Genomic DNA, 16,478 nt, shown 5'->3' with positions numbered 1-16,478 from the left:
ATGGCGAGAGAAGAAAAATCCGATAAATTCGTTTCCGAATAACGTTTATGCCTAAATAAGGACAAATATGTTTAAACTTAATTGTTCTAATTCTCACCTCTTTAAAAAGGAATACACGTGATAGATACAAAGGGAGTAGAAAGAAGTAAAGTAAGGTATGAGGAAGGGGAGAGAGACGGAAACGGAGAGGGAAGGGGAGAGTGAGGGAAGGGATGGTAGGGATGGGAGGGAAGGGCTGACCTACTCAAAGTAATGACAACTGGTCATCAACAAGAATAATAACTCAGTTTAGAGCTCGTAACTTGCGAAAATATTTATAAACACCACTTTTCTCAATGGCATATAATTATGTATCCCAGTAAGCTGCTTCTTGCAGTTCAACATCGGCTCTTTGAAAAAGATTATTTTTTCTTGCAATGTGTAAGTCTCCCAAGGGAAGGTAATGATGACGTCAGCAAGGGTTGGGGCAAGGAGTTACCTTGGATGTTGCCAAGACACACTTCAATGCTGTGACGTTTACGTCAATGCAGGCAGGCAAGGTAACAAACGTATTGCTCATCATAGGGTCCATTGATGGTGACCAATAACAGCGAAAGAAATAGATGAGACAGCGTCCATCCAAATGAGAATGGTGAACCAGAAAAACAAGAAGAACTTTGGCAAGACGTTTTATCTAACCACATCTTTTATAGTTTCATTACTTGCTATTCCGTTAAAATGGGAAAATACACAAGTCTTGTGCATTGGCACTTGCTGTAACATGTATGAAATCTGTAAAATATGGAAGATGATATCTAGTACTAATCCTAGCTATGTGATATAAAGTTTGTTCATTATCAATAGTAATTGATATGGTCACCCCAGCACCGTGCTCTAACATGGCCGGTTAGTTTTTCATTCTAGAAGAGGTGAACGGTAGATTTTAAAACAACTATGTTCGTAGAATAATTTGTAACATTTTTAGCAGAAAAACAAGAACGGCTCAGAATAGAACGGGGTAGGGTGCATGGCAAAGCGGGCGGGGTGGGGGGGGGGCGGGGGCAAATAAAACCCGTTTCGATGAGAATCGTAACCTTTGCAGTGATGCAGGCGGGTGGGTCTGTGTGCGTCATCCATATATAAGGCAGACACAACTGAAGATGTAAATACATCATGCTGTGTTGGTACTCTCAAATGAAGACAGGTCGAGGACTTTTTTATTTGTTGATATTTTTATTTTGCGTTTTGGTTAGCGTACACATAAGTTCGTGTTTCACTTTAAAATGGTAAACAAAATGGATGCAACAGATGTACCTTTCATATGTGAACTTTCCTAGATCTATCTCCACTTCAATTTTTCTACACATAACTGTCACATTACTGCTTTTGGTTGTGTCCACCATATTGTTGTTGTAATACTCAATAGTCCTCTGAAACAGAGGAAAAAAATTATATAGTCCGATGAACTTTTGGTATGCAAGGCTGACGAGTAAATTCTGGAAAGCTGATGAAACTGTAATTGCATAATTGATAATAAAATCTCAGGATCCATATTTTACGAAACTTTACAATCTATATGTATATGGTAGATATTGTTTGTTATCCAACTGGTCGTATCCTCATTTTTGTACCGGCAATACCGCAATCGTTCCCAGAAAGTTTATACCAGAAGATTCCGCTGTAGTCGCTGTACTGGAAGTCTCCGTTGAGGTTAGCATAAGTGCAATGGCGGTAATATCCACTTCCATACCATTTAAAGCAATTATTGTTATCATTATAATAACGATGAGGGTACCACCAGGCACCTTGATGCCTCTGTGCACAGTTGCAATCATCCGTGCCATCGTTGTCCCTATCGCGCGTGCTGAACGGATCTCCGGAGTTCAAGCCCATAGAGTTATAACCTGAGAGGATGAAAAAAAGGACGTATTTAATCAGCATCGCATACATAGGAAATGGAAAAACTCAAACCATAACATGGCAGGAATTTGTTGTCAGTTAAACTTTAGAATTAATTTAATAACCGTATTTAACCTTTAATGTATATGTAACCATGCTTGCAAGTATTCAATACATGCTTGTATGTGAATATTATTATGATTTTGTTTAAGTGCAAAAGGAAGTATGGTTATTTGTAGTGAGAGGAGGGGAGAGGCTGGTGGGTGTGGATAAATGGATATAATTTATCGCCACTTCGATTTGAAAACTATTCGTTTTCATTCTTTATGTAAGCCAGGTTCGTACATTTAGTTTTTCAATATACTCAATTCATCGGAAGTGAAAGAAATGTTCGATTAGATGAATTTGTTTCAGGGCGAATCTAAAGGGATAAGATGCATCATTCAGGAAGTCTTTTCGTCAACGAGATTATAACTACCCAATTGTGCATTAGTTCAAAACTTGTTTTCGCCTTTGAGAGACACATTCACCAATTTAACATCACATCATATATGGTGTCAATATCATCACTTCCGAATGTGTGGTGTGCATGAGTCACATTCGATTAAATTATGTACATCATTGCATTTGTTCAGATTAATGATATCATAGTAAAGTGATTAATGAGGACATCATATGAACACCGTTGTCATTGAAATATTCTCAATATAACAAAAAAGAGGAATTTAAAACCAATGTAGACTGGTGTAGTGGTCGTGATCCCGCCAAACCTCGCAACTCTATCGCTTATCACAGTCACAATACAAGCGATATTTGGTTAATAGTGATATAGACATAGCCCACATCTATTACAGCAGATTCAGTTGTTGTGTCAAAGTTAAAACGTTTGTTCTAAAATTCCAGTTTTTCAGACTCGAACAGTTAAGGTAATCATTGTTCGTGTCTTTTCGATCAGCAAGTAGATTGAATAGCATTAGGCTCAGTTTTTGTTTTAATTATGATATATTTGATAACTGCATCTTCCAATGAGTAAGTAATGCCAAACGTGTGGCTGGTCAAATTATATTAAACTTGAGTGCATTTTTGTTTCCCATTCCCTTCTCAAAATTTAGCCACGAGGTCTTGTAGGTTTATTAAAATCACTATTTAAGACAGTACTGATGTAGTAGATGACGATTAACAGCAACTGTAAAAAGGGGTAATATATTATATGTTTATATTTTTTGTTTCACTTAGCAACTTTCTTTTTCTCGAGCATTTTTCTGTGAATCCTGTGGAGTGTGGTGCATTGTTAACCAAACCAAGAACGAAAGTTATCAAACCAAAGTTTTATAAAGTAAATGTTGCAAAATACACCAACCTGCATTTCCAGAGAACGAGCCTAAAGAGAGCGTATATTTGTTATCCTCGTCTCCAATGCTGAATCTGGAGTAGAGGGCGTAGTACTGTGAACCAGTTGAATCTGTCAGATCCACCTTAAGTTGGTATGACTTCTGAGTTGTAAGGTCGTGAATCTTGTCGTTACCAAGCCAGTGATCACCGCTTGGACTTTCAAACCCGTGCTTGTATGCATTCCAAACACGATAGAAGTTAACTGAATCAGACCTCCTTCGCTGGAGAACCTAGAAATATGTAATGGTATAAATATGATATAAAGTTAAATATCGTTCCAATGCTGTTTTTGTTATTGTTTCCTCGTAAATTTTTATCTGATATATTATTTATTATATCTACCTAGTGCTCAGCAGATTTTTTTTTCCAAAACCCGATGGATGACAACGCTTTCACACATTTCAAGGAATTTGGTTCGCAACCCGTTTTAAACGTAACACATGTGTTGTAAATACGTAGTAACGATAAGGAAATCGTATAATACTGTACAAAAGAAAAAAAAAGGTAAATTCATGCATCGCCACATATCTGAAATGGCGCAAATGAATGAGAATGTAATTATTTTTATGAGAAAGTTCTCGAGATGTTTATCGCCAGCAAACAATTTCTGCCACAGAGTGTTGCTCTTAAAATTGTCTCAGACCATTGATCATGTTTCTCTCGCGAAGAAAGCTAGGTCAGCCAGTACTGTTATGTTTAGATACTGATATTTGTGTCTAGAAGCTGTTTCTTGTAAGACGACACAAGGCTAACGCTACTGAGAGCTAGTAGCGATAAAACATCGTTAGTGCATTGGACATCTCTCGCTCAGTAAACACACTCAGCAAAACAAAACTCTCAAATTCGTTATGTGAAATCATCTTTCCGGTGAGTGTGAAGTTCAATAGATATTCAACGTCAGACATAGTGATGCACAATCGAATTGATATATCAACAAAATTATCCTGCTTAATCGAGAAGAAGCTTCGTAGTGCCTTTTTATATTCAAACCTGTACTGCCCGTGGGCCGCGTTCAACTCGATCAAGGCGGTTAGAAGTTATCACTCTTTTGTGAAATGTGAAGACTTACCGTCCATCCTCCTCCGTCTGTTGACATCTCACAGTAGACTTGGAAGCCAGATTCCTCCCAGCCAGAAGGATAGATGGTATAAACCCCGTCGATATGGATCCCTGTATTGTATATCTCGTAGCAATCCTTCCGGGGTTCTTTCCGAATACATGTTATCCCATCTCCTTCAAATCTATCGTTGCAAATGCATCTTTGCACGCCGTCTCTCTCCTGGCACGTTGCATCGTCACTACACTGGTAGTCATCTTCATGAATCAGCCGATTATCGCTGCAGTTTACACGGGAAGTACAGTCAGAATTGACAAATGATTCACCGTCCTGTCGTGGAAAATATACTTTAACAATTTCAGTTTATCAAAAACTAATTTGCTGAATCACTTGTTACTAATGAATTTAAGTCAAATTGCCATGACCAGTTTTTTTTTCAAGTAATATTCATTAATAGTTCATAGAATAATATATGCAAACAGTAACCTGAAAGATTTAGCGAAGAAGGAACATCGTAAATATAAGTAATACAGCATGTGGAAATGAGGAATTGACTAGTGCTGCAAAATCTTCCATACCATTATTAGCTTATGGAAGAAGTATACAAAATCAGCATATATCTTTGGAGCAGCTTCAATGAAAAAAAAAAAAAAACTTCTCACTGATCCATTGACTTACATTAAGCACACTTCCCTTTTCTTGTACAAAGCATCCACACTGACTATAAGGTATGCAGTCCTCTCCTTGTATCATATAACCGTCTGGACAGATACATCTGCCTGATTCCATAGATGCTGAAGGGATACACGTATTTGGTTCGGTACAACGTCTCTCACATGTACTGTTAGCAAACCTCGTATTAGATGGACACCACTCAATAAATGGACCTGGATGAAGGTAAAAGAAAAATTATCTTAAACTTGACTTGGTGGTGTGACGCATTGAATTATTAAATGGTCCAAACAAAAATGTCGTAATCGCTGCCAATAAACCCTTTATCACCTACAGTACAGACAGTGGGGGGGATGTGAAAAGATTAACCCGTATTAAAGTTATGGTAAGCAATACTTCTTGACAACGACAAGGAAATTGTTAAATTCTATTATTACGTTAAGGTTAATAGTTCTATTCAAATTGTGGTGCTGTGCTTTTTTTTCTTTTTGGATGATAAATATATGTTTGAATATATTCTACTAGAAACTCTAAAGAAACCTTGAACAATTAGAGAGAAACGTTGCACGTACCTACATTGTCTTCTTTAACATAGTTCTAATGAAAACATGAAATAAGATTGAAAATCCATTTTCGTTGAGATGGACCTTTACCTGCATTGCCACCTTCGTCTCCAAGACTTTGAATAGAATATTGGCTCCATTCATCAGCGATACGAAAATCGTCGAAGGTCACGTGATACGAGTGCCCTACAGCATTCGTAAAGTCCATACGAAGTTGATACTTCTTTTGATTTGTTAGGTAAGCAGTTTGTTCATTTCCTAACCAAAATTCACTTCCCAGAAATCCAAAGCCGTGCTTGTAATCGTCCCAATTCCGATTAAAATTGATAAATCCATTCGTACGTCGCTGTATTACCTGTCGTAATAAAACACAATGAAGGTATGTCTAATTTTCCACATTATTCCTCATAAACATCTTTTATCCCCCAAAGTCATGCCAGAACGTTTGGCCTTGTTGATCAATTCTAGCAAACCTTATATAGTATTTCTCAAACTGTGGTTGATATTATTCAAACTAATGTAAGGTACCCTGAATGAATGATATTTAAAGGATTAAAGAAAGTTGATTCCAGTCGTCCACACTACGTCACTCTTGACAATATTTCATTTCAGCTGCATAAAATCGAAGTAAGTAGGAAACTTGAACATTTCTCTCGTATTATTTGAAAAACATGGCGTGACTTATTAACATAATTTTCTATACGTTGGTATGAGATTTTAATGCTACTTTATGAATCACAAATTTCGGTCTCCTATTGTTCGAAGAGGTTTGCCAAACAGAATTTCAATTTTAAAGTTCCTATTTGATTTGAGTATTCCGTTTGTCTGTTTTATTGACTGGTCCAGTATTATATTTTGAATGTTTGTAAAAAAAAACTTACCGTCCATCCATCACTGCCTAAGTTGTTATCACAGTACACTTCGAACGGCTCTGGGAAACCAGCTGGTTTGATTGTGTAAACACCAGATGCATTTTTGGTATTTGAACATGCTCTGAGGATCTCTTGGCAATCCTTCGGGTACTCGGTTGATTGAAATAGAAAGTAAGATGAACCTATAACAGAAAATAATGGATGACAGCAGCATTAACTTTATCTTTGTTGTTGTTGTAAAAAGTGCAACCATCATGATCAATACATGGAATATTTTTCCACTAACAGGTTTGCAATTACAGAGTTTTCAGCCAAAACTGCTCGTTACGTCAGCACCAATTATGACCATCGCTTGGAAGCTCGAAGACAAACACTGAATAACACACTGACACTTAATAAGGTCTAGTTACGGGGTTTCCCTTCAAACGCCCTAACTTTACTTATAATGCTTGTATCAATTATTGACCTTTCTTATGATACATTCGTTTCATTCCATTGGGTTCGTGGTTACGTTTTCTAAGATTTGCGAGCCGTTTAATTGAAATTGGAATTCGTTTTGTGGAATGGGTACGCTAAAATCAACTTCACGACGCGAATTCATTAGTCTTGAATGAATACACGCAAAACAGTATAGTCTGCAGGAATGATACATTTCCGTCACTGCACTGCGTACACAGTATTAATACATATAGGCCTACAGCATATCTTTGGTGTACGAATCTTTCACTATGCGATGTTAACACAGAAAACTTCGATCAAACATCGATAGTTGATCATACAATCATAACAAACTAGTATGCTAAATATGTCTAAACTAATTTCAAAGATACGAAAAGCGGTTAATTTTCAACGGGTGTATCTTTGCAACGAATGAATGCAGACATTTTTGTTAACTCAGAGTAAAGGTTTTTACGGTGATGACGTAACTTTTCCGACCAATCATGAGCAACTATTTACACACAATTCCAAACCTGTTTGGGAAACAAAATTCGCTGCCCGGTTTGCATACACGCCGATTATTCAGAGCCAATCGCATCATCTTAACAACATTTAAAACGATCGAGATAGGTAGTATCTGTCAATGAATTTTATTTCTCTCTCCCTCCTCCCTCCTCCCTCCTCCCTCCTCCCTCCTCCCTCCTCCCTCCTCCCTCCTCCCTCCTCCCTCCTCCCTCCTCCCTCCTCCCTCCTCTCTCAACAATTTGTATTCAATTTTATAACAAGTTTGTGTTTATTTTCTTATACTAACTGTATCCTTACGGAAGAATCTTCATTAATGAACAAACGTGTAGATTAATTCAAATATGAATATTATCGCCTGGAATTGTAAATGGTTTGTGAATGTTTTTAAGCTAAAGTGTAAGAAATTTTACTTATGGTCAACATTAAAAAGTAACTTACTCGATGATTGATCTGGGACGTCAGCGGAAGCCTGAGTGTAAGACAAGAAACGTATAGACTGATCTTTATAACCTCGTAAATATGAATATTACAGCATTATTTCTGTGAAGAACTTTCAGTGATATAGTGCGTAAAATTGTAATTATAACTGCATTTATCGCAAATTCCAAATACCTAATCTAAACAAAACAATAGTACTCACGGGGGAAACAACTAACGTATAGCAGGTCGGAGTTAAAATATTTTCTGAAACAAAGGATATTTTTCAAGAGGGAGGGATGGGGGGATGTTCTTTAAAAACAAAGCATGTTTACTCAAAGTGTCCGGTCGTCCATATGTTTTTCACTTTATCAGATTCAGATATCCTCAGAATAACAACAACTGTCAAAACCCTTTTCGTCTCTCTCTATTTCCTTGTCGGTATATAATTTTTCTTTTTGTAGGACAAATTCGATAAGTTTGACCAGCACATTCTCTCTCTAAAGATAATACTATTTTTTCTATTCTCGACTCGAATTGATAATGTACAATGCAAAGCTTACACGAAAATATCCGCCGTGATGCGAGATGAAAATTACAGCTATGGTTCATATTTGCTCTCACTCATTTTGTTATCATTTCATTGTTTTCGCAAGCAACATTTAATTCTGCCTGGAAGTTGCCAGTGCAGTTTCTCACTGCAGTCTTCCAAATAAATGAGGCGAAGTGTCAATACTTTAAAAACAAAGTCATCCAGGAAAAAACCTGGGCAAGAAAACCAAACAACCGAAAGACTGTTCCGCTCTGAATCCCAGTCCCCTTGCATCGAGCCTGTGAATGTGACTGTGTGATCATCGTCAGGTGTATCACGATTCCCCTCGAAAGGGAACAGATACTAGACAAGATCTTAGCCAAAAGGCCGAGAAGCGATCAGTGTCAATAACGTTCGACAGGAAAACGTAATAAAATTAAATAGACTTTCTTGGCAGGATATTCTATTTTTACCGATGTTTTAAAAAAACATCAAAGCAGTGAACAAAAACTTTGTAGGAATTAAAAACATATGCTCAATCCTTATGTTCTGGAAAAGTCTGAAATGAATTTCATTAGATCGCATGCATTTAACTCGGTACCTTTGTCTGGTATCTGGATATAAAATTGAAATACTGGTTCGTGTGAACGGAATCTACGCTTAGCCGCTTGGACAATTCCTTTGTATAGAGAAATATCGCTCTGGCAAGTATATGTACACATTGATTATTTTATATTTGTTAAATCTAATGTCTTAATATTTTCATTATTCACCAAATTGCGATATTTTCTGCGAGAATGAAATGAAGTTATACCGATAATGTGAACTCATTGGCTACTCGTATGTAACTTTAAGTAACATTAAAAATGTGTTTGGTATGTCCAGAACAGAGCGGTAAATTATTAAAATATACATAAATTGCAATGGAGTGAACCTCAACATGTAATCATCACATTATCATAAACTTATGCGTTAACCATGTATTTGTAAAGTTCACAATTCGGGTCAGTGGCCCCTGATGTGTAGCTTTACGTTAAAAATCTGTTAAATCAATTAAAAAGAAAATCTGTATAAATCTACAAGAAACATATACTGGAAGATAACCCCTAAATGTTACCATCACGTTTACAACAAGCTTCCGTTCCCATGTAATTGAAAAGTTCTTAGAACACAATGCTATGATATTTATTCGACATGCATTTGATGTGCACGGTAACATACATACGCCAACTATACTGCAAGGTAATTTCTCTGTGACCATACGAGTCTTTTCTGTACATGCGATTACGGGGATCCCTTTGGGTTAAACACAAGGATGTGTAAGTGAATTGGTAACCAAAAAGGCCGAGGTAAAAGATAATGCTGATATTTGGTATTTTAACCACAGATTTTTGTCATAGCATAACTGAAAGCCTGCAAAGCTTTGCAGATTGTCAGCTATATCATTTTGTTAAACCAGAAAACTTGTGCGTTTTTTAATAAGAATACTAGCATTACATGAAAATGTCTGCGTGATCAATTTGAATCGTTAAAAATATTATTATGAAAAAAGTAAAGTATAATATGAATGAACTTGGTGTTTAATGCATTAATTCGACAGTTTCCTTCATCTGCATTGGATTTCTAGCTTTATCATAAAATGGTTAAATTCGGCTTCAACGTTGCCGGTTATTTTTTAAAGCGCGAGACCCTTGACACATGGCCCACATGGAGTTTAAGGTGTTAGGATATGATAATACCACACCTTTTCTAACAACGCAAAATGTTATTACAAAGGTTACACTAAATATAACAAAGGAAATATCGTTGTTAAAAATGATAATTTAAATTTATCAATCAATTTGTAAAAATGTTGATCATTACCGTTATTCCTTACAATTTAACACATTTTTGGTTCTTTATTTTACACGAGAAAAATATATTCGGTTAAATCAAAGCAGTAGGCATACACCTGTAACAAGGGCTGTTGCCTTTTCTTATTTTAGATCCCGTCTATATATAATTTTGCGACTAAGGTTCCTTTCACATGATGCTGCTTCGAAATCACACTGAAACCAAACTATGATCGTTCCTTATAATTTCCTTCACACTAATATGAACTCATGTTCATTATTTAATGAACACATATTTTTATTGTTTTAATGAAAGTGTTAAAAATAGAAACCCGTTAATAAAGACCACTCACTCATGTGTATTCACTTCTTCTATTTAATAAGGTGAATCCAAAAGCAGAACTGGAGTACATCCTTTAGCCACCATATTCGTGAAACCAACTAATACGTTTGTTAAAAATGTCGTAGAAGCAGACTGTATCCCAAAAAAAAATCATTTGCGGTTCTTGCGCTTCAGTTTTAACCTATATTTTCTTGAGATCTCTTTATCCCAGTGAAAACTATACTTTGACTTCTTCTAATGGTTTTCTAGAGTAAGTTCATTCATAATCTGCGGTAGACAATCTGCATTGATTGAAACCATGAAGCTATCACGAATAAAACCCAGGATAATATCTATTGAGTACGCATGCATGATACATTAAGCGTAAATTATAGAAAAAAAAACACAATATCTTTTGTGAATACGTTTGTTAAACATTTCGTAGAAGCAGACTGTATAAAAAAAAATCATTTGCGGTTCTTTCGCTTCAGTTAAAACCTATTTTTCTTGAGATCTCTTTATCCCAGTAAAAACTATACTTTGACTTCTTTAGAACGGTATTCGAGTGTAAGTTCATTCATAATCTGCGGTAGACAATCTGCATTGATTGAAAACCATGAAGGTATCACGAATAAAACCCAGAATAATATCTAGTGAGTACGTATGCATGGTACATTAAGCGTAAATTATAAAAAAAAAACACTACCTTTTGTGAATACGTTTGTTAATAATGTCGTAGAAGCAGACTGTCTCAAAAATAGCGACGGTTACACCGTGTCAAGTTGATCTCACCGTAAATATGAAATAGACATTGCATTTGCAGTTCAAAAACCAATCGATTTTGGATTTACAATGCTTCCGTCCAAGCTTATCAATATTTAAATTGAGAAGAAAACAGAAAATACTTTTGTTTATTGGATGAAGAAAGATTTAAACCAGTTTACTCTGACAAATGAGTTTCACGAAATAATTTTGTGAAGTGCACGAAAGAAACAATTCACAGGATATTAAATAGGAACGCTGTTATATATAGTCTTCAATCTAGTTCCTTACATCGACATTCTCAAACTGAATAATTGAGTCTTAATCATCTAAGTATATTTCAAACTGACAAGCTTGGGTTATCATAGCTGAAAAAGTCTTCACTGCCAAAGGAAATCATCAGTCGACAGAGTGCGCAACTTTTGATGATGAATATCATGATTTAGTACATTTTATAGATCATGTTTATGTTCAAACTTTTAAAATGTACGTTTGCTGAGCAAGCTACATTTCTTATAATGGAAGATATTGAAAACTGAATATTACACGAAGTAATAATTGTGTATATCGAGCTTGGTTAAATGGTTTAAAAAAGACTAAAAATCTTCAACAAAATAGGTTTTAACTAGTCCTTGCGCATTTGTTCCTTCTTCTATTTGCTAGACACGAAATTTATCAAACTAAGTTGCAACTTGTGAAGATATAACACTTCTTAATAGATTAAGAAAGTCTTATAAATAGCATTTGCATTGCAGTTTAAAGGTTTTACTCTCTTTTTGAGAGCAGGTTGAGTAAAGACCACAACTGATTTTGCTTTTTTAACTTGTTAAAAGAAAATAGAAGTGCAGCCTATATCGGAGTGTTTCGTAAAATAGCTATTTCACTTTACTGATGTTTAAACTACATCACCTATTAAAACAAGACTGTTTCTATTTCTAAATTTTTCTTTGGAATATTGAAACGCTGAGATGTAAAAAATTCGAAAACATATCGTGCAATTATTGAATAACGTCACTAAAAATTGTAAACTGTATTTCGGTATCAGTTATTGTAAATACAACTTGGCGTACAAACGTTGTAGTGATAATAAATACACAGTGTTATCTTCAGTTTAAAAGGAAGACCAAAAATGATCTTAGATGCGAAAAAAATAACGAAGATGTTAAATCTTTGTCTGTAGCTGCAGTCCTCAGCTTAAAGACGTTTCACCCAACCAGACCATAGAAAGTTTCAGAAACTTACCGTTATTAATGCAAGGACATTCCATCCTATCAACAATGTGAAAAAGTTGAAGCAGAAAAGTTCTCTTCTTTGGTTCCCCATCTTGCGAGCCCTGTGCTTTACGAATGATAACTGAGATTATCCTCAGGAATGACTACGGTTACTATCAAGGACGGTTGGCAGTTTCACTTCAAATGCGGAAATTCTCAAAAAAATAAGTACCGAAGACGCTTGTTGAAACTTTTAATGGACTTTATCGTATTACATGACGTTTATGACTAGTGGACCATCCCATCTTGACAAGTCCCTTATTGTCTTCCGTTAGGATGTATGTAAGTAGAAGCTACGAAATGTCATGGAGTATCATGATTGGATGTGACAAGGTTCCAATGCGCAAGTCTTCAAGCGGCTGATATAATTTTAAACGAGGAAGTAAATGAAGATGTTATAAACGATATATCGCATATGTATAATATGTCTGGCGGAGTTGGATGAAGGGTAATACACGGTTATGATTGTGTGTACATACCACACTTTCTGAAGGTTGCAGGTGTTGAAAATTAAAACAAACTAGCTTTTTGGAGACACTAGTTGACTATATTCGAGCAAAGTTTTGAAAACAAAAGCCAACAAAAGCGTCAATTTCTTTAATATTGTTTAAATCACACGCACAGCAGGTATATCCGACTGCGTACATTGCCATTGGCTGTGAGACAGGAGTGGGGCGAATCCCCTGCAGAAATTCAGATAGTTCTTGACCTTCTGGAGAACGCAAAAATACATTCAGAGGAATTCAAATTAGCTTTAATAACAAGTACCAAGCAACTGTACCATTTTAAGTTATGTCATGATTCCTCGTAGCAAATTTGAAAAACACAAAATGACTTTTCGAAAAAGTAATTATTTCCTTCAACTTTGACCTTGCTTTTCTTCTTTTTGTTTGGCAAATGTATGAGCTGCAAGAAAAACTCCGTTACGACCTTACTCCGACCGATCAAACTCATCAAATCAGTTTGAAGTTAACGGTCGCACCTGAACATGTTTTCGAATCGGTATTCGGGTGGAGGATGAGGAAGAAGTGGAGGAACCAGATGGAATTGTTAGTCTAATTATAAGATAAATTGAAAAAAATACATGAAGTCAAACTCACTCACTCATCTATATCATAGCTGTACTCCTCCCCAACACCCATCCTCACCCCGCCCTTCCACACCACCCCATGAACCCCCCACCCCCCATCTCATTTAAATATTCTGGTGGGGTTGCAGTTCGTTTTAACCCATTCCACTCATTAATAGGCATGATCTCACGAAGTATAAATACCGTATTCACCTACTATTTGTACCTAAAATTGTTACAATATCTGTATTAGACATTTTGTGTGTGCTTTGGACTTTTAGGGTCATTTTAATTTTGTCTGTGAAAACACACTTTACATTTCTACATTAAAGGTTATCGTAAATAATACAAAATAAGCAAGAGAAAGCAAGTGATCATCCATTCCTATCATTTTATTAAAATTACATATTCACACTGATATTTTTAATTGTTTATTTATAATCCACAATGACAGGGACTTATTTGGAGGATCGGGGAAACTCTAACAGAGTCTTTTTGAAAGCTTTGTAGCATGCTAAAATGTGAGGGCCGATACGGATGACTTTGAACACTGTGAAAGAAACTGGCAACTTGAAGTTGATTTATTGTATAGTTTCGAATATATTAATATGTAAGTAATACAAATAAAGAGTGTTGTGTCAGTATGATGAAATCTTACCTAATGTATATGTAATGAGTGATTTGCATCTTATTATCACAGTTAGGCATACATTAATTGATGTATGCTTTAGAAAGATATTTGCCAGCATGAATGTGTATAATAAAGGAGGTTTTTTTTAACGTTGGAACATTGATGAGCAAGTCTCGCTGATTGGGTAATCGATTTGAGCGTTACGAATGTATGACGTGACTGACGAGTCGAAATACTGTATAAAAATCTATTGAGGTAATATTTTCTACCTGGCTTCGGCTTTAACGGTCGAATGTTTAAACACCTATGCATCTGAGAAAGTATTTTAGGTTAGTACTTTGCCTGTTCTTCTCATTTTTTTCTTGTGTGAGATGTGAGGTGTGAGGTGTAACCGGTCAGTTTTGTAGAGATAGCAGTACTAATGAACTTTCGGTTTTACTTTGTTTTGTTTCTCATATTTGTTTGGTATTTTCTATGTATATCTGCGTGATTTCAAGGATTCAAGTTTTCATCTAAACTAACTTCTACAAGTTGTATCTACTTCAAGTCTTTTCATTTTACATTGTCTCTTTCTTTGTTGCGTATGTCTGATCGAAACCAGAACGCCGAATTGCTAAAAAGGGAAATCACATAAATAACGAAATAAAAAATAAAATTCTGTTCTTGGTCTTAACTTAAATAGCACAAATTGTTTCCATTGACATATGCTCTGTAAAGAACTATAACAAGTTTGTGCAATTGAACATTGAGCAAGTTGAACATTTAACGTAAAGTGTTGGGTTTATTCTATTTATATCGCTTTCCTTTGTCTCCACCTACCACCCCCCCCCCCACACACACACACTTACCCCTCGCATACTCCACACACTCTCGCGCGAACACACACACGTCCACCCATACCTCTCGCCTACTCCACACACCCAAACCTCCACAGTTATGTTATTTTGAAATATAAAGGTCTGAAGTGATTTTCAGTCTTCCGTCTTTAAGTTATTAAATTTACCATTTACACTATTTACACTTCTATTACACTAAACAGGATATTACGGGAAACTACATGTTATTCAAGGCTTAGAGTTATCAATATTTATGTCCCTGATATTTGCTTACTTGTTGTTGTCTCTTCGTACCTTTTTTCTGTCAATGACATCTCAATCACAAATGGCGAATTGTTTCCTGTTTAGCCTATATAACGACCATTTGTACACTTTACATGGTATAAAAGGCTGAGCTTTTATAGTACAAGTATATCGGTTTTAAAGACATTCCAGTGAAGTTTTCATTCTCTTGTTTGAAAATGAGGCAAATTTTGCTGTTTAACGATAATTGGAATGCACTTGTTAGCAGGTTGTTTCTGAATTTGCTGAATGAGTGCTAAAACAGAAGATAGTATTATCTGTCATTTACAATTCAAACTTAACGTTGAGGGTTTGTTCTTCCATATTGAATCAACGAATCACAACTGGTACTATGATTTCCTCATGAATATTTGAATGATTGCCAAAGTGTCTATGCCTCATCGCTAGAGGCAAGGTGTCGAATGAGGGGAAGTGCTGGGTCAAGGGCAGTGCAGCAATTTCATATGTGTTTCGTTCTCTCGTAGATATTTCAAAGCACAAAACTCCAACTCAGAAGGGGAATTATGGACCTACTCTGGTACGTTCTTTTACAATGCCGCAAGAAATCGATACTCATTTCCAGTTTTGTATTGAATTCGACAGCACTGTCGTCCTTAATCTGGATCTAACCTCTATGTACCCTGATTAAACTTCATAAGGGATCCTTACCACCCTATATCTGACTTTTTTCTTAATATAATCCATGTTGTGTCGGTATAAAAGTTCCCTTTTCATATTCCGCTGTTTGGCTGTCAAGCAATAGGATATAGCTCCTTCTTGTAATGATCTTCTAGCCATATTATTCTGTAACAGTGCAACTGTTCATTCTAGACCTACCCTTATATTTGATGCCGACTGTGATATGTAAGGCAGGTTTGTAAGTTACTGGTAAGTGATACAAGCTACGTTATATGAATTTTGAACTAAATGGATAGGAAGACTAATATTGTGAACAGGCTTTGGGTGTAACATAATCCTCACATAGCTCTACCTAGGTCAATCTACCCCTCTCTCTTCAACCCTTTACCTCATTACTTACCCCAACCCATAGCCCTGTAACCTTAAACACCATATTTTCTTAGTACCTTAAACGTACCCCCAAGCGTAGCTCTTATCGTTTACCATCA

General features: G+C 36.0%; 1 protein-coding gene across 1 annotated transcript; it reads right to left on the bottom strand.

The window, feature by feature from the left end:
• Positions 1-1,231: 1,231 nt before the first annotated feature.
• LOC139974530 (uncharacterized) lies at positions 1,232-12,641 on the bottom strand. The gene is made up of 8 exons (XM_071981742.1): positions 12,505-12,641; positions 7,836-7,866; positions 6,444-6,616; positions 5,653-5,917; positions 5,006-5,214; positions 4,340-4,657; positions 3,239-3,500; positions 1,232-1,883 (listed from the first exon to the last, which is right to left on the bottom strand). Exons 1-8 carry the CDS (start codon positions 12,583-12,585, stop codon positions 1,579-1,581), a joined length of 1,644 nt encoding a protein of 547 aa, XP_071837843.1. The 5' UTR covers positions 12,586-12,641; the 3' UTR covers positions 1,232-1,578.
• Between the last annotated feature and the right edge of the window lie 3,837 nt (positions 12,642-16,478).

Source organism: Apostichopus japonicus, chromosome 9 (genome assembly GCF_037975245.1).
Source record: "Apostichopus japonicus isolate 1M-3 chromosome 9, ASM3797524v1, whole genome shotgun sequence".
Taxonomy (NCBI): Eukaryota; Metazoa; Echinodermata; class Holothuroidea; order Aspidochirotida; family Stichopodidae; genus Apostichopus; species Apostichopus japonicus.
Note: the sequence above shows the minus strand (reverse complement) of the source record. Positions and strands in the feature narration are given on the sequence as shown.